At 32.1% G+C, this 27,789-nt stretch overlaps 2 protein-coding genes across 4 annotated transcripts; one reads left to right on the forward strand and one right to left on the reverse strand.

Annotated features, from left to right (window-relative positions):
* Positions 1-431: 431 nt before the first annotated feature.
* On the reverse strand, positions 432-5,016 carry LOC116767716 (TAR DNA-binding protein 43-like). Its single transcript, XM_032658170.2, has one exon. The coding sequence runs from the start codon at positions 4,759-4,761 to the stop codon at positions 3,526-3,528; it is 1,236 nt and encodes a 411-aa protein (XP_032514061.1). The 5' UTR covers positions 4,762-5,016; the 3' UTR covers positions 432-3,525.
* Positions 5,017-5,323: 307 nt separating this feature from the next.
* On the forward strand, positions 5,324-27,789 carry LOC116767714 (telomerase-binding protein EST1A). Of its 3 annotated transcripts, none has more exons than XM_032658168.2 (24): positions 5,324-6,653; positions 6,823-6,962; positions 7,903-8,078; positions 8,146-8,412; positions 8,675-8,795; positions 9,039-9,235; positions 9,511-9,645; positions 9,738-9,847; positions 10,207-10,369; positions 10,620-11,109; positions 11,199-11,309; positions 11,557-11,787; positions 12,247-12,308; positions 12,511-12,659; positions 19,972-20,129; positions 20,274-20,347; positions 20,421-20,518; positions 20,990-21,152; positions 21,786-21,903; positions 22,315-22,479; positions 22,780-22,933; positions 23,134-23,382; positions 26,008-26,153; positions 26,543-27,789. In XM_032658168.2, the coding sequence occupies exons 1-24, from the start codon at positions 5,606-5,608 to the stop codon at positions 26,576-26,578; spliced, it is 4,761 nt and encodes a 1,586-aa protein (XP_032514059.2). In that variant the 5' UTR covers positions 5,324-5,605; the 3' UTR covers positions 26,579-27,789. The 3 variants fall into 3 exon arrangements, with proteins under 3 accessions (XP_032514059.2, XP_061383203.1, XP_032514060.2); XM_061527219.1 differs by having other exon boundaries at positions 9,042-9,235; XM_032658169.2 differs by having other exon boundaries at positions 5,325-5,882.

The raw sequence follows: 27,789 nt of genomic DNA on the forward strand, positions 1-27,789 counted from the left end.
GCTTGTTATAGATATTTTTGAGCTATGATATTATTTCGAAATCTAGACGGACCCTGAGACAAAGAATTGTTTTGTGATTGAAGAACAAAAATAGATTGTTTTTTTAAATACTTAGTATCAATAATACAGGAATTGAATTTCATGCATGTTATCTTTCAGTAGGCACTTCATGACGCTATTGAAAAATATAAAAGTCGGATTTCGTGTAATATAATCCACTTGGACTAATATTTGTTTTGGTCCTAACCACTGCTCCTTAGTAGAATAAAATGCTTGTATAAAATATTGTTACTTATTAAAATTTTTCATTAATATCTATTTTCTCTAGCAAAAGCACATTTTTTATAATAAAATATTATAAAGTTGTCATAATTTAAAAAGTTGGACATATTTGTGATAGAGAAATTAAAGTAAAATCATGCCATGCACAATTTGTATGTTTTAAGTACTTTATTAAATCAACGCAGACACAAAACAAATTCAATAGAATCAATAAAACCGGTGTTTAGACAAAGTCACATTAAGTAAAAGCTAAAAGGGAAAAAGTAATACCTACATTAACATCTACAGTATGTAGGAAAAAATATAAATACATTATCCATTACATAGGCATATGAAAATAATTTATAAGGGTGGAAGACATTCAACTAACATTGAAAAAAAAAATGTAATTGGAGACAAAGCAATAATAGAAATATATACATGTAAATGATAGCGTACATAAATATCATTAATAAAGACACAAATTTTCAAATGAAGAATAACTGTTTTTTTTTTATTATTAAAATATATTTTCTCCATATAATAATAAGGTAAATAATATGTAGATGCATAAGGTAACTATTACAATTCAGAAATGTTCTAAGGAATAACTAAATGTCAGCATTTGGAGTATCTAAATATTAAAAAATCTTGAAAAGTCCTCAAATGGGTATTCGACTTTCTTTCTTATCGATTATTTTAAAGTGTAACGAAATGATTACATGTAAATGGCTTACAATGAATAGCGTGTTTGTTTATTAAAATAATTATAATAACGTTCTCACAACGAATGTTATCATAGATTGATGTTTCAATCATACAGCCAAATACCCTACGCGATGATGTCATAAAAATTAAATAAAACGTGTTTGTTATCGGCAATTAGCACCTTGTTTGTTTGATCCTATTGAAGTCAGTGGGATTGTACATTTTTATAATTATACAAACCATGACTAAGGACACACATGATGATTGTTGTGTTACAATCGAAATAATTTTAGTTTGTTGCACTGCAATAAGCAAGTATTGGCTAATAGGACTTACAAGATCGAATATTGCACTAACACGTTTTTTTATATATTTTTTTTATTATTATTAAAGTTTCGAACGACAGAAGAAGCTGTCATGTCAGTTGTAACATCCAAGCTATTATTAAATGAAATTGACATAAAAATAGTTAAAAAATGTCATTGTATGCAAGTGATTATTTGGACGATACATATATTTATACGGGTACAATTAAGAACCAAAAAAATTTGGTCCACATTAAATAAGTTAATAAACAAATTAACAAAACCAAAACGAAATAGAAAAAAAAACATATCAATGTTTTTAAAATATTTTAACAAAACAATTACAAATGATATTTGGTGGATACATAAATAGCTGTTAGTTATCTAAACAATGTTGTTCTAGTGATAATATTTCATGTCAACAGAATTGTCTCCCTTTTAAAATAACTTTGTCACATAACTGTTGTTACATATAAAATGTTATTGGTACTGCATAGACATCCCATATCTCCCATTAAAATAAATACATATCCACTGACCAACTCAAAGCGAACATAAACAAATATAAACCAATTCAAGTAGTCACATATAAAAGTTTCTTTTAAATATTCCAATTAATTATTACAAAACACTCTACATGATTGATTTTTATATGTGTAGTGAAAAAATATTCGTTTCATATAGTAATAAGGCTGATTTTCTAGTTTATATAATTTAATATGTCAGAATAATAATGCATATAAACATGTCGGTTGCGATCTCAAATCACACCAGTTATCAGATATAACTAGAGGTATTCATGCATTATTAAACTAATATTACACAAAGAAATTCGATTTTATATACTGCTCCACATATTATTTGATAAAACTATCGACATATTTCAGATATAGACTTTTCCTGTATGTCTGTAGGTGAATGAAAAAACCTTCACTCATTTTAAAGCAAGAAATATTTAAAAATCTTTAAGTATATTGTAAATATTTTAACCATCTATGTTTAGCTATATGACATTAGTTTCATAAACTTTTTGCACCAAATTTGTTTAATTATATAATGAAATTTTAATCTATATTGTTTACAACATTATGTACTGGAAATTATTTACAGTCTTAAAATTTGTACCAACATCATTTAGATTTGCCCTACATTAGTGCATACTTTTTACACAATGCCAGTGGATTCACTAAATCTACAGCTAGGATCCCATTCAATGAACAATTCCACATTGCTTAGTCACAAAAATATCTAGCCATTTATTTAGTTAAAAATAGACATATACCCTCATTTTGCACATTTACTGAGGAAACACACAATAAATTTATAATAAACAACATCATTTGATAAACAATGATAACAATCAATAGACCTCTATCTTTTCTATACAAGTATGAACTTTTAACAGTCTGTTGTAAAAACATATACCTATTAACGTACAAAGCACAGTACACTTATTCTATTATAGGTACAACTCAGTTTTGGGGGGAAGGGGGGGAATAATGTTTAAAGTGTTTATATATCAAAAATACATATCAACTCCAATACAGCAGACAATATTATTACCACACATTATTTGAATATTTTGTCAATTATTATCAGGCTGTGACTTGTATCCATGTTAGTATTTTATTTATAACAATTGCATATAACAAAAAGCTAAGGGGGACCAAAAAACAGAATATACTCATTATATCTATGATAAACCAATAATTAAAGGTGAAGTGATATTAAGATATTACCACATTAATAAAGAAATAATTGGTAGTTAAACGATGATCAGAAATGAATAAAGTGATTTATAATTTACTCTTGATATTACTCTAACTTTGAAATCAAAATATTAAATAGATGTAAGCAAAAGCAATGGTCTTCGATTGTAGTGAAGTTCTTGAAAAGCGTTTAATGAATGCAGAATATCAATTCAATTGTTAGTTTGTTAGATATTACTAAAAATATGATATTTATGTTTAACAAAGCACAATAACATAAGGTAATTCATAATTCAAACCCAATATTTGCTACACACTACTATTTCATATGTACCTGATACTTTAACCATGCAATTGTAACAATAGATCCAAAAAAAAAACAACAAAACACAAGCAACTCCAAAATAAATTAATAACATCAGCAGCAAACCACTTTCCACCAACAGAACAACCCATTTGTATTGTAGATAATGACAAATAAATTCTCTAAAACTTGCTACAATCACAGAGATTATTGTGAGCTTATCAAATCAGACACTATATCAAACGGAGTGGCCTTGGGATTGGTGTCTCTGTCCCCACTGACTAGAAGGTCCTTGTCCAGAATTGCCCTGTTGCATCCATGACAGGAAGTTAGGTGGTGCTGGTGGAGCAGAAGAAGCCGGTCCAGCAAAGGCACCTTGATCTGATCCCCCCGATGGTATATTATTAATTAAACCCCAGCCTGCTGCCTGATTTAGTGCAGCAGCTACTAGAGCTTGATTTACTGGCAAACCACCCATGCCGAGTGGCATACTTCCACCTTGGCCTTGCCCTCCACCACCGGCCACGGCGGTTTGACCGTGTTGGCCAGACAATCCTAAGGCTTGCATATTCACCATATCCATATTACGGCTACTCCATGAATTATTGTTTGAGGCACTGTGTGGATGTCCTTCTTCATAGTTTCTACTTGGTAAGTTTCGTTGATTAGAACCACTTTTATTTTGTTTAGGTGATGCATTAGACACATTTACAGATACTCCTTTTATAATGTGGTCTTGACCACATAAGCTTTGTGCAACTTCAGGATCCAAAAATGTTATAAAGCTGAATGCCCTAAAAGGCTTTGGAATAAAAACATCCGTTACTTCACCAAATTGTGAAAAATATTCTCTTAAATCATTGGCTGTTAAATCTTCTGTACAGCGGCCAACAAAAACTTTACAAGGCATAGATGTGACAGAACCTTCCTTTGAGTTAGGTATCCGTACATCACACCAACGTCCATCAATCATATGTCTTTGAGCTAAGACTCTCATCTGAGATGTGTAAGATGAAAATCTAATAAAAGCGAAGCCTTTTGACATACCGGTTTTAGGATCACGTTTTAATTGAGCCATTAACACTTCGCCAAACTTTTCGAAATACTCCCGCACGGTTTGCTCTGTTGCTTTCCATGGTAACCCCAACACTATTAAATCTGAGCACAAATTATCATTCCGTTTACTTTTCACCGAAGATGTTTCAGAATTGTCACCAGATTTTCGTTTATTTTCTTTCGGAAAACTGCATATGTACAGTTGATTTCCCCAACCTTCTGGTGGTGGGTAAAGCCTACCATCTCGTAATCTTATACCTCTAAACGTTTTCGTTTCAGGATGACGATACTTGAGTCCACAACAGCCAGGAAACTGCGCGGATACAGTTGTTAACATCAAAGTCCCATCTTCTTCAATTGGAAGTTCTATGGGTTCTTCATTTTCATCTTCGGCCACGGGCAAGTACTCGAAGGACATTATTTCTTAATCATTAACAATTATATATTCTAAATTTCAATCACAAACACAGATAATTCACTTAAACTACAAATCTGTACAATATCTGGTTCTTATAAATATAAAATACGTCAGCTACGGGTTAGGAACCCATTGCAATTTGATGGTTGAAAACATAGATAAAATTAACAGTTTTGATACTTGTGCCAACTTTTTACTTAAATTGCTATAACACTATAAAGACCAAATACAGTTCGTCGTGCTATAATTATAGATTAGACAACTTTCTAAATATGACATTTCTGTTCCCCATGTTATTTCCAGACTATAACAAAAAGGCATTTATTATATTACATTATTATTATATAACTTTATTTAGGTTCTAAAACTGACCAAGTTATAATGAAAACATAGTATATATTTTTTTATGCACAAGATTCAAGATTTACTTTTATTCATTCTTACATATTTTATCATGCAATATCTCCAATATATATTTATATACATGTATATATTCTATGCGCTCAATATTATCTGCAGAGCCTCCAAATGTCTACTTGAAATCTGTTTTGCTTCTGTGCAAATAATACAAACGTATAGTAATTGATGCATTGTTTTCATTATATTTATTTTTGTTAATTATTAAAAATATAATACAGTGAATTATTAAATTCTATAAAAAAAATCATTTACCGAAAGCTAAGCTCTTTATGCGTATTGTTTTCCTAAATAGGGAAATTTAACCTAACCTTTTCATGTTTAGTTAACTGCTTAAGTAGCGTATATATATTACAATCAAAATATATTGGAGTGTAGTTTTAAAAATGTTAGTATTATAGACAATTTCATTGTATGCTATTTTGATATGGATGATGATTGTAAGGATTACAAGAAACTTAAACCACAACAACAGCTATACAAACCTGGTAGTGGACCTTTAAGGCGATCTAGGTATGGTCTGGACGCCAAAATGGAATCATTTGACATAGAGAACAGTACCAGAGGAAGGGATAAATCTCATTATGGCTCCCAACAGTCTATAAATGGGGAAGATGTGCCTGCAAGCAATCGTTATAGAAAACCTGAGCAACAACTATATGTACCAAGATCCGGAGACTCAAGTGCTGATATTGATAAAAGAGGTAAATCATCTTTCAAGTGTGATAATTCTAGTCAATATGGGAGTAGACAAAAATCAAACAAACAAGAAAATCATGGTTCAGGTAGTTCAGGATCATATAATAAGGATTCATCAATAAGAGATTCTCAACATAGGGATGGAAGTAATGACATAAATTATAATAGACATTATAGACAGGGTTCAGAAGCTAGATCAATGTCACCCATGCAAGGTGCACATGACCAGAAATCCTTAGATAGAAATAGAGACAGCAGAAGTATGGAGACATGGGCTGGGAGGCATAAATCAAGTTCAGGTGGCAAACCACCTTCTGGAAGAAGGAATTCAGCAGGGTTTTGTTCTGAGCCTCGCCCAAAGCATATGATAAATTTAGACAATTTACCACCTAGATTTAGAAAAAAATATTTAGAGTCAACTGGACATCAAAGTTTTGATAGTGTAGACCAATTGAATAAAAACCAATATGGCAGCAGTGATATGTCTCAGTCCCAATATATCCCTAATCAGTTTTACAGTTCAAACACCACTAATTGGTCTCAAACCCTTCCCTCTAGAGGCCGGGGTCGCTTAAGAGATAATGAAAGTTTTGATAGGGAAAAATTTATAAACACATACATAAAAAATTATGAAGTACAAAATTCAAGAAGGTCAACCCCGAGCAGTTCGTACATTAATTTGTATGAAACTACCGTCAATGAAAGCAAAAGCCTTTCAGAAAAATTAGATTCCTTAAACATTGAATATGAAAGCCAAAATAATTTAAATAATGGCGGTAAGTTAATCATTTTGACATGTTCGTTAACATTGTCACACAATATGCAATGTTTTGATGTAACTCTTCTGCCTTGCTTGGTTGATGTTAACTAAGGATAAATATATATATTTTATAACTATTTGTAAATGTAAATCATAATTTCACTGAAGGTATTTTTGTGATTCAGCTACAATAAGTGGGATTAACACAAATGAAGTCCAGTACAGCGACAAGGAATCCGAGGATAAAGTGGAAAGTACTGATAACCAAAACGACAGTGAATCACTATCTCACTTATCAACAAATCTTTCCGACATGACAAATTTGGTAAGATTGAAAAATATATATTAATTCGTATTATATATTACATATAATGTATTTCTTATTTCATCTCGATATTTTTCCTCTTTGTTATCTTAAACTATTACATTTCGAGCTGAGACCTAATTTGCGTTGAAAATTTCTTATAATTTTATGATATTAATATTTGGTAAATGAAGTATTGTCAATCATATATATATTTTTTCCATTAATTTAATGTCTTATATGTACTAGCTTAACACTAGAATATATTAAATTAAGGAAAGTTGTCTTGTAGTTTTTTATGGGAATAGAAATTGTCTGTAAGTAAATTTTCCTTAAAAAACAGTTTTTCGTTTTCTTGTCATGTTTCATAAAATTTATGTACTTGTCTTCACAAATACATTTAGAATGTAATGACAATACATTTATTATTTTACTTTACCTGATTTGGAAAAATTTTCGTTAGTAATTAAAAAAAAATATATATATATAATGTATTTTTTAAATTCAATTTGTTTTTCTTTACTTCATCTGATGTAGTGTTTTCACGAAGGTCGTACATTATACCTTCGGATTTGTATCCGCGTCTGCAAGCAAGGTTCTTTGCAATTTTTACAAACAGTTCATGGTTGAAAATTTTTGTTTACGTTTATTTTTATTAGAGCCTTAAATTTGTAATGGCTGTGATTATGTGCTTAAGGTTTGAACATTTTGCATAATTTTCTGATTGAAATAGCAAACAGTACAAAAAATTGCGAAAGTTTATCTTTCTTCTGAACTCGTACATTTAAAATCATTAGTCGGGTAAAGTCATAAAAAAGATTATGAATGAAAAATAAACACTAATATAATGTATAAATAAATAAATGAATTTTCAACAAAAAAGTCTCCACTAAACAAATTAATGAATACATTTTGTGCTAAAGATGTTGACTCTTATTTTATATTAATATATTCTTTTTAGGATTGGACTGAGGAGGTTGAGAAAAATATAAAACTTGATGATGTATGTAATTCATCAGCATCGTTTTCACAAAGTGAAAGCTTCTCCCAGAAGAAACCAACCAATAAACCAGAAGTAAAAGAAGCCGAACCGCGAGAATCGAAACGGAGTGCCAGGTCGAGGCGCAGAGACAGAAGGTTGTAATATATTTATATAGCTCATTAAATGATTCCTTTAAGTAAATATTAAAATTCTGTTTGACAGGAGCTCAAGCAGAGGACACAAAAACACCGAAAAGAAAGAACGGAATAGAAAAGACAGCAATGTAAGCATAGCTTACGAACCTGAGAGAAGTCGAAAAGATAGTAATGTTAGTATACAGTACGACGCTTCATACGGTCCCAAACAGCGGGAGAGGGAACGAAGGGACAGTCACAGGAGCAATCGATCATCGACCATAGGAAATAGTAGAGATGACCTTGACAGGTGGAGGTCATTGAGGTCCTACAGTCGGGAACACAGCTCTGAAAGGTATATTATAATATTCTTATTTTTACATATACATATAAAGTGTTACATTTGGGTCGTATTGAATCAGCTGTTCTGCGTAAACTGTTTGTAAAAATAAATATTAGCGTAATTAGTATTATCAAATTGTTTGATCATGACTTCTATATGAAATTCTTTGTTTTAGTATTTCTGGGAAATTATATTCAGAGCGAATCTTATGAGATATAAAAATTCCGTGGTTTTGGATCTAACTAAGATTTTAATTCGCATATTTTAATTTCAGGAGAATAGTATCACAGTGTAATAGCAGAGATACGTCTGCAAACAGAGCTACCAGCCCTAAAGACAATGAAGGTTTCAGGGTTCCTACCAACACCGCTAAAACATGGTCCACAGCAAACCAGGTAATACTAATAGTAACAAATATTAATATTAAGAATACTTCTGAAATAAAAATTTTATTGTGTTACACCAAACCCTTTTAAAGGGAGTTGATCCTAAAAGGGTCTTGTATAGTCTAATAGTTTAATTTAGTATTTGTAACATATGGGTGAAATTTTCACTATAAACTTTGATTTCAAAGAAAGGACGTCCAATTCAAAATCAAAATATGTAAGGGACTGAATATATTTTCTTACTTTGTTCAGAAGAGGAGCAATGGTCCTGTGAACGGTCGTGCTGGGAGCTCTGAGCGTAAGTCACCAGAGCACGAGGGCGGCGGCCGGCGCTCTAAGAAAAGATACGTGAGGAAACGGAGGAACGCAGAGAACACTCAGCCAGCAAACAACTCATCAGCAAACATCAACTGGAGGGACGAAATCATTGAGTCCAAGAAACATGACAGGTTATACACACAATAATATTATAAAATAATCGATAAAACACATTTGAGATAAAAAAGAGAAATATTGTTTCTTTATTTTTTTTTGCATTCTATGTGCATTGTTAGAAAAATTGTTTTCGGGATTTTGTTGTTCTTCCTCGGGACCTTGGGATTTTCCTCTGGACCTACTATGTCGTTACACGAGAAATATTTTTTTTAAATCAAATTATTGTTTTACACTGTAAGATGTCACATTATTTAATTGTAGTTTTCTAACTTTTTCTTATTATTTTCAGATCTGAAGGCACTCATAACAGAAATAGGCTGAACAGCGTTTTGTCTGAAAAGTCCGTCACAGAGACCGGTTCTCAGCCCGGATTAATTATCTTGCCACAGAGTTCAATGACACATTTTCAGAAAGACCAAAATATGTAAGTAGAATATCATGTACTATTTCCTCTATGTATCTGTTCCATTGTTATAATGTATATTTGTATATGTAACAATTAATTTTCTTTCACAGTCGTGGAGCACCAAACGAAACCCAAAAAACATTATTTGATCATCACAATCCGTCAAAACCTATTATCATACAGACCACTCCGTCAAAACATGACATGAGAATGGAAAGAGGTAACAGAACATACAAAATTTTAAATATGCGTTAGTAAACTATGTACCAAACTTAATGATAGAAATCGTGAAATTTAAAATTTGACTACTAAAATCAACTGTACGCATTGTGCCATTTAAATTTATTACAGTGTATTTTTATATGGTATCACTGGCTTATAGGCATGTATGTGGAACTTTATAGTATAGGTAAAATAAATATTCAAAGGTTATTTGGTTATCCTTCGAGATTAGACAAATTTTTCTGGATAAAATTATCCTGTATTGTAGTACTAATAAAAAAATATATAAATTTATAAAAATTATAACTTCAGTCGTTAAAGGACTGTTATTGTTATACTTGGTAATGTTTATTTCAGGTGTGAAGGAGTTTCCGCGGTACGGTTGTTCGGAGGGCGAGCGTGGTGCTCGTCACACAGCTTTACTACAGACAGTGGATCGAGCGGACGCTATACTCAAGACACACACCCTTCAGGGACCCCTGGCGTTGGCGGCCAACTGGTCAGACGTGTTGGATACCAGGTAACATGATTATGATCAACGCTTTCAATATAAAAAAGCAATATAAGGTCTAATTGAGAAAGCCCCTCCTTTTTAAAGTCGGTTAAAAAATGACGGAATTCATAAGATACCTCCTCTATTGTAGTAAATAAATCGTGGTTTGCTTTTATCCAACAACTATTAGAATTCTATAGATGAATTTATTTAAAAATGTTCAGTTTTAATGGCAATTGCAATGTGTAATACTATTTGTTTTTTGTATTTTTTATAGGAAGTTTCTACAAGGAGCTCTTCAGAGACTGCTCATGTCCGATCTGAAATTTTGTCAGGCTGATAACATAGAACAGCAGTTCTGGAAGATTCTATACTATCATTTTATAGAGAATCTAAGGAAAAGTATTGCTACGGTAACGCCCGAAGAAAAACCTGAAGTTGTCAAATTGATAAATACCATTATAGACGAAGGGAATACCTTCTTTGAGAATCTTGTACAGATGTTAGAGAAAACTTATAAATTTAATACCGAAGACTATTTGAACGACAATCACGTGTTGCCGCCCAAGGGTCTCGGCTATGTGGGGCTGGCTTTGATATCGGTGCAGAAATTGTACGTTTTTCTCGGAGACTTAGCCAGATACAAGGAACAAGTTAACGAAACTAACAATTACGCCAAAAGCAAATTATGGTACACGAAAGCACAGCAAATAAATCCAAAAAATGGCAGACCATACAATCAGCTGGCAATATTAGCAATATACGCTGTAAGCATTGTCCTAAATAATACATAATTTTACATATAAATTGAAATCACTAACAATTGTGACTAATTAAATATATTTCCTTTTTGCAGAGAAGAAAATTAGACGCAGTCTATTATTATATGAGAAGCTTAATGTCCTCGAATCCGTTCCAATCAGCTCGTGAGAGTTTACTATCCCTGTTCGACGAAAACAGAAAAAAGGTGATTTATCACAATTGTATATAGTTACAATAGTTTTTTTTTAATAGAAACCTAATATGTATTATAAATAAAATTGTTTTGTATATTCTTTATTATATTATTTCTATGTATATTTTCAGTAGAAATCGTTTATCTTCCTTAATGGTTGCATGGTCGCAGGTTCGAATCCTGTTCGAATTTTAATTTGAGTCTTAGCTCTAAATTGCTTAATGTAACAACCTGATTATATTAAATTATATGTATGTAGTATGAGGCGGCGGAGCGGAAGCGCCGTGCTGCCGCGGAGTCCAAGGCTGGTGATAGCGGTGACGGTGCCGCGGGGGGCTCCGGTGTGAGGGGAGGACTGCGAGGCGCCGCTGGTGGCTCCGGTGTGAGGGGAGGATTGCGGCGCGAGGTGTGGGTCCGACCGAGCGGACACCGCACCACTACACTCAGCCACGCGAGGCGGGACTCCTTCAATAGCATCACGCCCGTCGAGGTTGGTTAATAGTGTTTAACTGACCTTAAAACGGAAGATTTCCTTAGATATTTTATATGTATTTTTAATGAATATAACGTTTGGTACAATTTAACAATAGATTTACATTTTAAATAATAATATTCTGTATTATCCAGGTGAAGCAATTATTCCTTTATAATTTAAATTCAGCTAGACAATGTGCCAAAGACATTATGGTAGTCTCTGGTGCTGAATCCAGAGATATGTGTTTTTATTACTCAGCTTATAACTACTTAAATCGCAGGAGGTGTGCGCTTGCAAACATTATTGGCCATAGATTCATATAATTTCTATTTAAGCAAATAATTATTTCTTATTCTGTTTTTTTATTTATTCATAAAATAAATACCACATTCAACTCTATATTACGTGTATATATTTTTATAAATAGATAATTTTATCTGATTTTATTTGTTTATGACGTGTTAATTGTTTCAGTTAAACAAAACCTTCATCACCAGCTACTTGCACGTTCACGGGAAGCTCATTACTAAGATCGGGTGAGTGTTGAATCATATATATTTAACAATACATTGTTCTTCATCTATTAAACCTCTAAAAATTCTTATAAAATTAAAAACAGTTATATACTGTAGGTATGGATCACAGATTATATATATATATATATATATATATATATATATATTTATATATATATGTATATCTATCTCAATTTAAGTTTGTCACCTTTCTGTATATCAGTATGGAGACGTTCCACGTGTGCGCGTGTCAGATGCTTCGTCAGTTCCGTTCCCTCCTCAACCGAGTGCCGCTGCCGACGCCAGCGCCTCGTCTGCTGCAGCTCACAGCACTCAACATGTTCGCTGTGGAGACGACCGCACAGGCCAAAGGTAATTAACTACTATACTAACTATACAGGTGTAAACAAATATAATAATACAGTGTGTATACTTGAAATGGCTTTGGATGACTGCGGATATGAAGAACGGATTTTATGTTTTTCCTGAGATAAGGCGTTCACCACCTGTGACTTAATATCCACCTACCAACGGGCAGAATGATGGTCAAGCACTATTTAGTCGCAAAAAACAAACTTTTAATTAACATATCTCATACGTAACACATAAGCAGAATATGTTTGAAAAAAAAAATACCAATTTTCCTCCTCTAAAACATTTACATAAAGTTACAGCACTCCGATCAGAACTAACATCTATATATTTTATAAACTTATAAACCACCTCTGAGCCACGAAAGAACAAGAACCTTAAAACGATCACGATCTGTTCATCACCGCTTTATGAAAGTTAATGAGATCTAAGACTTTCGCGAGTATTCATTTAAATGAAAGTAATATTTTCGGATTACTACGCGTATTTTATTATTTTTAATAAACTACATACAGCCGACGTTTCGGTTACTTCGCAGCAACCGTGATCACGGGCAGACGATATGATGATGACATGAGGTTATGAAAGTTATTTAAATCAGAATATCCAGTGGAGATATAAACATTCTTATAATTATATAAAAACAACAAACAAGGGAAACAAAATAACTTATTTGTGTGTAAACAACCTGCTAGCTAATTAAAACTATCATAATACTTTTTATTAAAACGAGTAACATTGAAAGACAATAATAACTAATGGCGAAAAAAAAATTTGAACAGTATACTATCAAATTCAATAGTCCTTTTCATTTGACAGTTTCTATGACTTTTTTAACGAGTAGGGTTAAAGAAGCAGTGCCTCTCAAACAATAACACATATAGTTTTTGCACACACACATGCAAATGTTTCCTGATACAACAAGAGATTTGTAGATCGTCCTTGAAATTGTATGGAATATATGCACCGAGTAGTTTTGCATACGGCCGCTCCGGCTGGGAAGCGGCGCTAGCCGCTAGCAGCGGCTGATGGGAAATGTTAGTTTTTACATTGATAGATGACACATTTAACAGTTTTATCAAATCGTGAATCAGATGTCATTTTAAATGTCTGTAAACATTTGTATTTTGCAATGTATGATTAAAAGTATGTAAGTAAGAATTAAAAAATATAGGTTTAGTTGTTATATGGGTAGGGTAAGCAGTGCTTATTTGCATCTATGATATGCACGAGACTGCCAATGTCCAGTCGCAAAAAAGATTAAACTTTTAATTAATAAACATCACATATAACACATATATGTACTGATATTAAGTAAATAATAATTTTTCCATTTGTAGAGCTGGCAGTATCGAGGGTAATGTAACCCCTTATATTTTTCAATTGTACTCTACACGTCAACTTAAAGATGTCAGATCTCAGATACGAACACAGACACTTTTATTACGTATTTTTAAAGATAAATCATGTTAAAGTTAAAATAAATCTAAAGATAGTTAAAGTAACACGTCCTGCAATATGTAATTTTTTGTGAAGCTGTATAGAGAAAAGGTATATACATCAGCACTAAAACCAATTCTCGGTCCTGAAAGGAAGCAAAGAGGAGATAACAAGATCCTATACATTAAGGATCAACTACAAGATTTTAATTAAGACCTTTAATTAAAAAGTATTTAAATTATTTGTGCCTCATACATTATTGAATAGAAGCTATTGAAATCTGCGGAGATTTGAGAGAAACATGTTGAATGGCAATCAGTGGGTATAAATCTCGTTTGGAGAATTTTTTTATTCCTTATATCTATTTTAAGATTTATTTCAGACGTATTTAGAAATAATATAGAAGAAATATCACAATGGTTTAATGACGAACCAAATGTAAATTACTATAAGGCATATTGGTTGAATATGAATGATATAATTTTTATGAATAGACTTAACGCAAAGCAAGATAGCTCAATTGATAAAGCGACTAGTATAAAATAGCTCGGAAGTCATAGGTTCTAACACGCTGGAAACAATGACTCCATTATGTCATTTTTGGTTTTGTAAGTTCTTCATAAACTGCGAAGTTAGCAATGAATTCACATTATTACGTCTTATTTTATATTCTCCATATAGAATCCATAAAAATATGAAATAAAAAAGTAAAAAAACCACATGTTTATAACGGTAAATAAAAATTATATTTTTTATAGTAAAAACTTTTACATAATTGTAGCTTATCATTTTGTGTGTAATAATTAAATAAGCATGTTGACACGTAAAAGACATTTCCTTAGTTTTACGAGAATCTGTAGTCGTCTGTCCCGTTTATTATCACAGACATCGAATAATAACTGTTAATTAAGATCTACCTCAAGATTACATCTACATATCTAGTAGACTCTCGAGCTAGGTATGGGTAGTACAAAAATAACATTCTGAAGGAATTATTAAAATCGGCGTAAACATGAACACTTAGAAAACCGTAAAATCAAATAATTTTAATCGTATGTTTTCTATGTAATCAGTAATGAACTTGAACCATTAAAATTTTTATTAATTTCTGTTTTTTCTAATTTTACTTTTAAATTTAGAAGAAAAAGTCATAAATTAAGTTTTATAGTCTGTTTCTAGACGATAGTGCTTGACAATCTATATAAAATCGTTATGAATTTTACTCATATAATCTAAAGTCTGAGGCTGTTGACCCTACAGTTTTTTTTGTTTAAATAACCAAATTGTATTCTATTTGTATTTAGGTTTTTAATTTTTTATATACATTTTTTTCTTGTGTAATTATCGGATTATTTGTAATCAAAGCCAACTCTCTGTCTTTGCATTTTAATATTAATATTAGCAACAGAAATGTTTAGTTGTAAATTATGTAGGGTGGCAACCAGAGGTTCCAGGGAAACTACAAAACTTACGTATGTGTATTATAATAAGAATTACATATTAAAACTTATAACCTATACCGTAGACAATGATTGCTCTGATGTTAGGATAGCAATGCTATTCCATTGCTTGTGTGGTATCAGGAATCTTCTGGTTCACACGGCTTGGTGTTCGTTCCGCGGAGTCAGCGGCGTCACTGGTAATATAATATTTTATCCAAACAGCGATGTTGCCCCGGCGATGTTACATGTACGAAGATGATTACACGTTGAAAGTTAGAAAAAAATATAAGTAAGAAATTTACATCGTTAAATTAATACATCAAATACTTCATATGACACATGTTGCCAAATATACATTGAATAGATTATGAAAATGTATTGATTATACGCTTTTGTATTATAAAATCATATAACGCAATTCTATTATTCGTTATATTACTTTATTAAAGTGTATTGTGGGATAAAATCTTCCATTAATAACATAAAAGACATCCTTGAAATTAGAACTATGTATTGCGAATATGTCTTCTATATTTTTATACAGACAATCGATACTGTCTCGAGGCAGTGATAATGAAGGGTTGGTATTTAATTAAACTGGTTTAAATTGTTGCCAGTTTGAAAAAAAAACTAACATTGACCATGAAAAGCTTTTTGGAATACAACACTAATTTAGATTACGATAAATATTTAGAATTTCGTATAATTTTATTTTTCCCAATAAGTGTTTTTTTTTAACTTCACACTATTTGAATACAAATAAAATACCATTTGGGTTAATGACTTTTTTTTTAATTTATCGTTACGGCTACTGTTTTTCAAGATGCCATAACAATTACTTTATTGGTGTATAAACTTGAATTGCTTTGCGAATAAAATATTAAGTTTTTTTTTGTCTTGTAAAATAATAAAATTAATGATACTTGAAGTTTTAATGAGAAAAATATATTAGTTTAATATTAAACAATTAGATATTTATTTGATTTGGAAAAAGTGATTTATTGTAAAGCGAAATTTCTAAGGTGTTTTAAATGTAACAAGAATTTAATGCTCATAAATAAAGTAAAATGTCCGAACCTTGTGACAGAACAAGAGGGACGTAAAAAAAGTTCTGATTAATTGCATCGCATGCGCCTTAAATATTTATTTTTGTTTACATTCAATGGTAATAAATTTTAAATGGATTTAGTGAACTGATTTTTCAAATGCTTAACGCACGTTCTTTTCTTGATGGCTTTCATAATTATACCACCTTCCTGGTGCTAGGCTAAGCAGTAGGTATTTTTCATCATCATGATATCGTCTAGTTTTAATAAATTTATTTAGAACAATAAAATATAAACAAATGTATGTATATTATATACTACGCGTCTTCCATAATATTACTAGAGATCATAAGGCGTGAAAGCTGGTTTTTACTCGCGTTCGTTTTTTTTTTTGCATGGGTTCCTTGTTTTTGTGACCTTCTCATGCAAGCGAACCGAAACGAATACAATAGCAGCGATACATTATTATTACTTTGAAAAAAAGATATATATATAACATGCAATAGTCTAAAGCATTTTATGAGGGCGAATAAATATATGTGAAAATTGCAAAGTAATAAGTACCCTCGGTTTTATGTCTTCAATCTTAACTTTAAATAAGATAACTGACGTAATATAAGCAAGTCAATTATTTCCCGTCCGTTTGCAATAAAAGTTTTGTAATTGCGTTCTGAGGTTGTTGCACCGCAAGGTTGACGTCTGACTCCGGCCTCAAGGCGTTACGTAGTCTCGTGTTGATATTACCTATGCTTACCCATTTGTAAACTTCATCATAATTCGACGGAATTAATTAACTGGAATAGTAAAATCACTGAATGTACGAAATCTTAATAAAGAAGGAAATATATTTACGAAATGTTTCTTAAAACGCCGTGTTTCGAAAGTAATTGGAATTCATTGGAAGATGGCATGAATTGAATTTAAAATCATTGTCGATACATCTTTAGGTTTCTTAAAGATTTTTTGAAAATGTATTATTTCCATTACTTACTTTACATAAATTATAAATGCGTAAGTTTGTAAAGATGTATGGATGTTTTGTATATATGTGTATTCAAATATCTGTTTCTGTGTCTTTTAATCAAGAACTATTTTAATGATTTCGATGAACCTAACAGTACATAGCTTAGGCATTAGAAAAAACATAAGCTCTAGTTTATCTCTCAATTACGTGTGCTTTTCGTGGTCACGGCATCACCTTGCATTTTACATGAAGTCACGTGACACAAACTATCGTGTCGCTGCCGGTTGGATATCATACCCATTGTTTTAATATACTTTATACATTTCTCGCAAAACAACAATTCCGAAGTCCGCACGGGATAGGTCACGAGCAAAAACTAGTATATCATAAAATATGATCATATAATACCACCGATTCGCCCGGCTTTTGCTGGCGGTAAGTATATACATGTAGTGATATTATGTTTCTAGATGAAAAAGTAATTAATGTACATTAATTTATGTGTAAGGGGGAGCCTGTGCGGGCCCTGTGCCTCTGTGAAGTGACAGGAACAAACACACAATAATTATAATTAATTAATTATAGTCTATGCTTGTGTTTGTATGTTCTGTTTAGGGCTAGACACAAACATTTAGATTTGATATGACATACAGTTATACATATTATTACTGTATATGTAAATGAATTTAATTGACTAAAATTAAATAATTTCATAAGACTCGACTGCAAAGAGCTTAAAGGTAACAAATTGTAACTACCTAACTGGGATGAATAAATTCTCTATAAATGCTTTTTGTTACGGACCATATTAAGTACCTAAATGATAAAAGACAAAGTAGTCCCTCTACGTGGTCACCTCAAGGTCAGATGATCCGAGTTTGGAGGATTCGTTAAAACCCCAGTCAAGGTCATTGACATGAGATAGCAATCGCAAAGCCACGTTAGAGGCGGCTGTAATCTTTAACTATGTCTGCGTCCAGTCGGACGATAAGGATGTGGGCTTAATCTGTTCCCCTTTAATTCTGATATCCAAAATATTTATACTCGTTATAATGAAGGTGCATAGATTTTTTTATTACAAATACACACATATTATATAAATTTAATTTAATTCTGAAGTATTCAAAGAAATGTTAAAAAACGAGGGTTTTCCTTTTAATTCATCTCCTTTTCAATTGTTACATGGATGTTGAATAAAATTTGTGTCAAAATACAAATGAGATTATTATTTTAATACGTTTTGAGTCATTATTATCTCAGTGAACTCGGATGTTATATTTATATTATATTGTTCTGCTACATAGTTAAATAACTCTATATATAATTTCATATTTGTAGCAGTACAACAAAGTCTTTCTGCTGGACTAACAAAGATTCATACGCTAATATCTACCTACATACTTTGATAAATATAATATTTGCTAAGAATTTCGTTTCTTTTTTCAGACATATTTTGTTTGTCTTTCCACCAAAACAGTTTTGTACATTTTAGTAATATTTGAATTATAGTAAGATTTAAAATAGTTGGCTTATAGATAGAGTGTCAATCATCAATAATATTAACATCTATATTATAATGATTGATTTCCTACATTTAATTATCGCTACCATGCGAGATTCCTTAACTTAATACATAATAGCTCCATAAAAAGTGATGTAACTGTCGCTTAAATAATTCACGTTAATTTTACGTACGTAACTGGATACGCCGGACGGTTGCTATTACGCTCGAGTGTATGTATTTTATAATAAATAGCTCGTTTTTTAATAGCCACCTAACTAGTATGTACTACAAACACAGGTGTAATCCCTGCCGTGTATTTTTATCCGTTCCTATTAATAACGAACCGGCTCCATTACTCTGACATGTTGTCAGTCAACTTCGAGGTCCTCATTGTTGTTGTATGGACCACTCTCCTTTTATATAATTTCAATATATATATTTAATCTCACTCATCCCATTGCGCCTTATCACCACGACAATTTAATTCTGCTCATTCGTCTTATAAATCAACCCAGGAGGGTTTTTATTGTAAAACAAATACTCATATTTCTATCCTTCAACCGATCCTGGAATACAAAAAGGTTTGGGAATGCTATCTCAGAGCTATGTTCTTTTATTTTCATATTCCACAGTGATCTATTTTAAGAATTGTAAGGATAATTGCGGTTTCTCCATCGTCGATATGAGATGATAAAATTTATTAATAGAACCACCACCAGTGGTCCAGTCCCTACCTACATGGAATTCCAGTACCACAGGTTTTAATAGAGGTTTTACTTTTTACCTAGATAGATAGAAAATATTTTAAACATGCTGATGATTCTTGATGACTATGAGCGAAATAAAGAAATAAAGAACTTTATAGCATGCGATATATTTATATGAGTGGTAATTGTATGTTGTTATCATCATTCAGGTAGTAACGGCGAGGAGCGCTCGGCTTGGTTAGAATGCGCTTTAGGTGTATCCTTGCTAATGTTCGGTGCGCTGCTCGAGAGGTGCTGCGCGCTGCTACCCGAGCCGCAGCACACCCAGCAGCACGCCGATGCATTGCTTCTTCTGCCAGCCATTAAGGTAAGCTAAAGAAACACCATCTATACACTACATTAAATGAACTACCTCTACGTATTTGCGGCCAAGTAAATGAAATCTCAAAAATTTTGTGAGTGCATTGCAGTGCTAATTATATCATGGTACTAACTGAAGAGAATATTTCAGATGTGGTCGGACTGGATGTTATGTCATAGCAGTATTTGGAATCCGCCACCTAGTTTTGACAATTTCGAATTAGAGTGAGTATTGTTCCTATCTTCACAAATAAGAACTAAGTTTGCATATTAATTAATGTAATAATTTATAATACAGAAGCGAAAACGATCCTTGGGATTGGCTTGCGAAGCTTATGAACATATTGGAAGCCCTTGACGACAAATCATTAGAATTTGAGAACGAACCGAAGGAAGGTAATGAATAAAATGAGTTTTAATTTACTTATATTGGTTGGGAACATTTTTTCTCTAATCTTCTCCATGTTATGGTTCTTGTAAGTGTTCATTCCCGTCTTCCACCAGCCAGTCCTCACGCACTATGCAATTACAGTGAACATTCAATTTATGAATACATTAACCTTTTACTTCCTTTATACAATGGAATTAAACAGCGGTTCAGTCAACTATAAAATTCTTTCTTTATTTATAATAAGACAGGTTACGTAGTTTTGTACTTCATATAGTGTAATTCAAGCCTATTTTGTATTTTATTATTTCATGAACATCCCTTTAACAACAGTCGTCATGAAAACATTATCTAAATTGTTTGATTCATTTTGTTACAATAGATAACAACATTGTAGCTCAAAGAATTATCTAAACATCATAAAAATAGAAATTGCATTTTTATATCTACAGGCGTGTAAAGATATATGTTATCTTCAGGATATATCCCCGTAAGGCTGCCGGAGGATGCTTCCCTCGCTGGGTTCACGCCGCTCATGTACATGGAGCCGGCGCTGGCGCACGTGGCGCCGCACGCGCACGTCGCGCCTCACGCCGCTGAACACGCGCTGCGCATGCGCAAGCTGCTGTTCTTCGGAACCGAGTGAGTATGTTTGTATGAGAGCAGGAGTTAGATTGAAGATAACTCGCGTTCCAATTTTAGATTATTGGAAATATATATTACCAATAATATTAGTAGAACAGTCCTGCTCTATTTAATATATAAATCATATTCAGGATTTCTCTATTGATTATTGTTTTGAAAAGAAGTTTAACAAATAATAAAAGAACATAAAACTGCACGTATGTTTTTTTTTAATTTATCTAAGTATTATTCCGAGATATATTTTTTTTTCTAAAATCTGTCAATATGCGTATAAAAAAAAATTGTATCAATAAAACTGAAAAGGAAAACAAATCTACACAATGTCTGTACAATACCATGTCTTTTACCAATTTTATGTGTTATGTTATATCTATTACATAATTTATTATTATACACATGCATGCTCGCAAACACTTTGATGTCTGAAACTAATCGTTCAAGTGCTTCCCGAAGTTATTGCTTCGGCGTAAGAGCGTTGAAAATTTATTTATTTGCAAAATAGGATCGAAATACATAAATATTAGTCACATTGTCTAGTTTCTCACGATATTTATATTGTGGAGTATATTTTTTTAAAAATCTAAATCTGTATCGTAGAAGTTAAGTGTGCTATATGTTGATACTGTGCAGATACCTGGTGGGTGTCGAGCCTCCGGTGCTCAAGCTGGAGTACCCGGTCGGTGAACAGCCGCGGTATGTGAGTGCTGTACAGCGAGCACAAGCAGACTACCCACCATTACAACATCTTGTAAGCCGTTACGATTAAAACAGTTCCTTGACGCTTAGAACTTATGTATATATAGTCCACATCCATCAAACCTATTAAAGTTTGCTTTAAATAAGTTATAGCGGTTACAATGCCTGTGTTTAACATCTAAAAAGGTTGTATGAACAAATAAAGTAACTGAGTCCTCGTCTGGCCTGTGTCTAAGAAATGAACAGCACACTAAGACTCATTTATTTGGTTTGTCTATAGTATCTTATAAGGACGTGATTCACAAATCAAAAATTCTCATTGATCTGCTGCTATGACTCCAATTAATAAATAAAAGATGATTATTTAAACTGCTTTAACATCTAAATGTACCTCTTACTACTTCCATTTGATAAAATGTACAAAAGCCGTTCGCGTTCTATATCAATAATAATATACCAACAGTCTGAAGACTCGGAAGTCGACGAGAGTGTGAGTACGACCAGCGGTCCGACGAGTCTGAGCGAGGCTGTGGAGGCCCCGGACGACGACACCAGGGACCTGCTGAGACGGAGGGACCTTCTGGAGAACAGGAGGGCTACCATAGAGAAACGACGACAACGGATGCAGGTGGAGCACGTTTTTATATATATATATATATATATATATATATATATATATATATATATTATAGAACCATTATAGGGTTGGCATATTTCCTAACTTTTGGTTTAGAAGACATTGTCGTTTAGTAATAATAGCGTTTTTTGATGTGTCAGTGTTTAGTACTTCTCTGGTAGTCATTTCTGTGAAATTTATGATGTTCTTTAAAAAAAAAAAAACATAGTTCTTGATATATTTTCAATATACATATGTACATGTTAATGAAAAAGTTATTAAAATTTTTGCATATGATTTTTTCTGATGTAGGAGATGCTTAGCACCGGATGGGTGAGCGTAGAGGTGGAAGTTCGTCCGCGTTGGTTGGTACCCGACACCAACTGCTTCATCGACCACCTGCCGTTGTTACAAGCGGTGGCCAGCGCACCATCACAGCCTTACAACCTCGCTGTGCCGCTCGTTGGTATGACGTAATCTTTATTAAATCACTTAGTTCATTTGGTATCACAAAGATAATATTTTTTATCCTCCACAATGTGACTTATCGATTAAAAAAATTCACAAATATATAATAGCGCTGTGAATGAAGTAATTTTACGTCTGTCCAAAGTCCGAAGAAATTATTTGTTACAAGAATATATATATTAATGACCTTTATCACAGTTGTAACGGAGCTCGAGGGTTTGAAGAAGTGTTCTCGTTTGGGGGTTAAGGCGAGGGACGCCCTGGCCTGGGTGTGCGGTGGTGGTGCGGGGGGTGCGGGAGGAGGTACTGTTAGGTTGGCTACAGCCCGGGGCTCTCTGCTGACGTCACGGACTTTCACGGCCGAACAGGACGAGGGTAGAGCCACCAACGACGACCGCGTGCTGGCCACCGCTCTCAACCTGCAGGCGAATCTCACAGCTGACGGAGGTGAATATGATTACATATTTTTTGACACTTTTGTATGGTATATGAGGATTCAAGACTGTCAAAAATGACAACAGAATAACATTCAGAGGTATCGAGGCAAGTTATCTGTATTCAGTTTTTAGGGTTGTCTCCCACTTAGTGAGGTTATTAGAGCAGTGTGCTATGAATTTGGAAATTTTTTTTGCTTTGTGTTTTACTTATAATAAGAACAACTAAGATTGAGATAATTTATTTTTTTTAAGCATGCAATTTGAGTTGTTCATCACTTTTAAATGTAATAAGGTTAATGGTGGTCTGAAATACAAAAAAAAAAAATTATAATTTTTGAGTTTTAAACGGTTCCATTAAAAACTTGTTGAATGACCAAGACGAAAATTATTCCTATCTCAGATTATAAATTTCAATAATGTTGATGATGACGTCATCTGGTTTAATGTAATCACATTAGTATATTTTATTGGAGGTTTCGCTGATTGCTGCTAACGGTTTCTGAACTGTTCTCTAAACTGCTGAATAATTTATAACAGAAACACATTAATCTTGGATTTTCATGTCGATTTAATATTTTGACTAAGTTCTCAATAATTGCTTTTCCAATTCAAGAAAAAAATTAAATTTTATAACGTTTTATTAAATAAGAGCTTACAATATATTATTATATTAATGTTTATAACATAATAAAAGTGAGCGTTTATCAAAATATATCAAAACGAGTTACTCAAATTATCGAATAAATCAAGCTGAAGATATTATACACGTAACATAAAATAAAGAAGAACGGGAAATGGTAATACAGAGTTTGTTGACATAATAAAAATCTATGAGATAGAAAAACGTTATGTGAACGTGTAAGTCAATAAGTATGCTTAGTACAAGTTCGCATCGTCACACTACAAACGTAGCGTTTCGAGTTTCGTATTCAATAAACTATATTCATATATATGAAGATTTATGAATGAAATATTTTAACGATCCGTATGTAACGCCATCTCTGGGCGAGTATGAAGAACGCAATGTTTTGTCTCAGATAATTGGCTAGTTTTATATCAAATGTAAACATGCTATAAATAAGTTTGCTGAATACAATATTGTTATTGTTGTAATATATATATATCACGAATAATAAAAAAAATAGGGACGATTTGTACAAACAATATAACAGACTTGTTACTTTATATTTTGAATAAAATACTAACTTCTGAACTTAAGTATATTATATATAACGAGTGTCGGTGTTAAAAATATTAAAAAAACAATTCGGTAATACAGAAAAAAAAACCGATATGCAAATAATTATTCACAAAAAACTATCCGTTGATTTGTCTGTAAGTCCTTTCTGAAAACAGTCTAGAGTACCCGAGAAATTATAATGAGCCTTATTTAGGCTTTTTAATATTGGAAGCGATTTGATTTTTGTTATAGCTTGATTATGTAAGACCAATAACAAAAAAAAAAAACTATAAAATATATAACAATGAAACAGAATTGCCTTATGTATCTCATACCAAATCTGTAACTACCCTCATCTTCAAGGATAAAAAATTGAGTCTGTAGCTGTGTTTAGTGTTTGATAATACAATGTAAAAAAATGGTTTTTGGTTGACTTTCAACAATTTAGTTATGAGCTTTGATTAAACTGAAGTTATGAAGTCAACAAAGGGTCTTTAAATTATTTTGCTCAAACAAATGCTAGCGCAATATCGAATTGCTATAAAGTACTACAATTTTTTTTTTATTCCATATTTCTTACTCTATAAAATCAATACATACTATAAAGCAAAAACCGCAATATCTGTCTGTCTGTTCACGATAAAAGGAAAAATTACTGCATCGATTATCAAACAGTTCTCGAGGAAGGTTTTAGTATATAATTTGTTAAGTTTTTGTATTTACTTGTGTGGACATTAACGATATTTGTTGAAGATGTCTGAGAGCTTTTAGCGAAAACGCTACCTAAAGTCTTTGAGATATATAATAAATAACAAAATAATATATAGTGTAATTGTGTATTTTATATAGGTCTACAGAAAAGTCCGCGAAGGCATATGTCTAAACCTTACTTTAAAAAATTGGCATTCCTAAAGCGTTTATTGGAAAGCTGTTTACATAAATACGGTATTAAGTCTTATCAAAATAAATTACTTCGTTTTCAAGTCTGACGAGAAGATGAGTATCTGTAAATTAATTTTTAAATCATTTAATTCGGGCGTACCATTTGAAAGTTATCATAATATAAGTTTAATAATTCTCAAAATTAAATAGGCAATTTTATATTTTTTGTAAAGAGCCCGTGCGAAGCAGGGGCTGGTACCGAGTAAAATATAAATCGTTCAGATGCTTATGAGAAAAAGATTTGGGATCACAATTTTATTAATTGTTATAAATATAAAACTATCACGGTTTTTTCATGTGTCGTAAGCGATCCGTCATCTCCAGACCTCAATATTTGTTTGATACTGATTGGTATAAAAAAGTATTCTTGGAATTAACTTATAGAAATAAATAATAGAGTATATATATATATATATATATATATATATATATATATATATCAATGACACACCTTTGGTGGTTATAATATTCATCCCTGATATAGTAGATCAATGTATGTATGTATGTTATTAGCGGAGGTCCGGGCGGACGGCGGCTGTGTTCGCGTGGTGGTGTTGGTGACGGACGACCGCAACCTGCGCGTGAAGGCTTTGTCGGCAGACCTGCCAGCCAAGGACCTGCTGTCATTCGCGCAGTGGGCGGGACTGCACGCTGATACGGTATACTTACAAGTTAATTAAAGTCTCATACACTTGAAATTGCTCACACAGCATATATTAATTCCATTAATATATCCATTAATTAACTTCTTTGTATAACGAATTCAGACTGATTTTTGTTTAGTTTTTATTTACTTGAAGACGATTTATACGAGAAATTCACTACTAAAATATATGTTTTACTGTGTTTTAATCATTATGATACATGTACATAAATAGTATGTACAGACAACACGAATCGGTTCACTTAGAATTTTATTTTTTTTAATTTAATTACTTTCATATCTCATTTCACACGGATAGAGCTTCAGACGACCTTAACCGCACCTGTTATGTGAAATTAATATGACATTTAATACATTTGTTATAAAATGAAAATTCTGTTGCAGAAACCCAAGTCGGACGCCCGCAGTGCCGATGTTTAACGTTAGAGGCACTTAAAACACATTCAGCTCATATTTATGAAGTTAATTAATTGTACTCGATGTGATTTCGTAACGGGACGAGGCGGTCGTCGTTCCCAGAGCATGCGCGTCCGAATCAGCGGTCCGAACGGAGCTACGGAACCCTTATGACGAGACGCGCATGTATTGTGAACGCGGGTGTAGTTTTAGCATACAATCAGTTTAGTTGCTATGATTTATCCTCAGAGGCGTTAATCGAATGCGTTTAATTCTAGGATAGGAATTGAATAGAATAAGTAAAAATTAATACACCAATAGAGAGATATAATGTTGATTGAACATTTTTTTTTTTAAGAGCTTTAGGATTCCACCCTCGTGTTCCTGGGCGCCGTTCTTCATTGTGAATTATATTTTTCGGTAATTTTTTTTTAATTATTTTCCTAATTTCGATTATACTATCAGGTAGGTGTCGCTGAGCTTTTTTTATGTACTCTTTTTTTTTTGTTATATATGTTAAGTGTACCTTAATATTTTAAAACTAGGTGATATTTTTAAACTATGCATTATTCCTTTTTATCGTAAATTTTGTCTCCGATTAATAACTTAATAGTATTCTATTGTGATTGACGGAACTAATATTTCTCTCAGGCTTGTTTACGCTAGCTTTTTAACGTTTGATATTCTCAAACCATGACGTGTGACTATATTTCGTCAGTGTATGAAATTCTCTGTCATCAAAGCTCCCAGCATCCGAAGATTATGAAATTTTAATTTTGTATTAAGAGGACTGCGTTATAGCATTGTATAAATAGGACACTAAACAGATATTTCCATCACGGTTTTATATCTCACTATAAATATATACGAGAAATATACTTTTGTTAAATATTTAAAGAAAAATATACAGACTTTTAATATCAATAATGAAATTATTTTTTTGTAACGTATTCATATTATATGTATATATATATATTTATAAATATATAAATATACATATATACATATTCTTCTATTTCGTTTTTTAGTTGTATAGAAGATATTTTGACGGTACATTACATAATAAGAAAATATTTCACCTTAATATTAAAGAGTTATATAAAATGAATTGCAAAATAAAATAATTACACCGATAGAGAATATTGTAATGAATTTTTTTTTTCATTTTTGAAATAAATTTGATGCTGTTACTTTTTATCTTAATAATGATGTTAATAAACACTGATGACGTCTCA

This window comes from Danaus plexippus (assembly GCF_018135715.1).
Source record: "Danaus plexippus chromosome 9 unlocalized genomic scaffold, MEX_DaPlex mxdp_24, whole genome shotgun sequence".
Classification (NCBI taxonomy): domain Eukaryota; kingdom Metazoa; phylum Arthropoda; class Insecta; order Lepidoptera; family Nymphalidae; genus Danaus; species Danaus plexippus.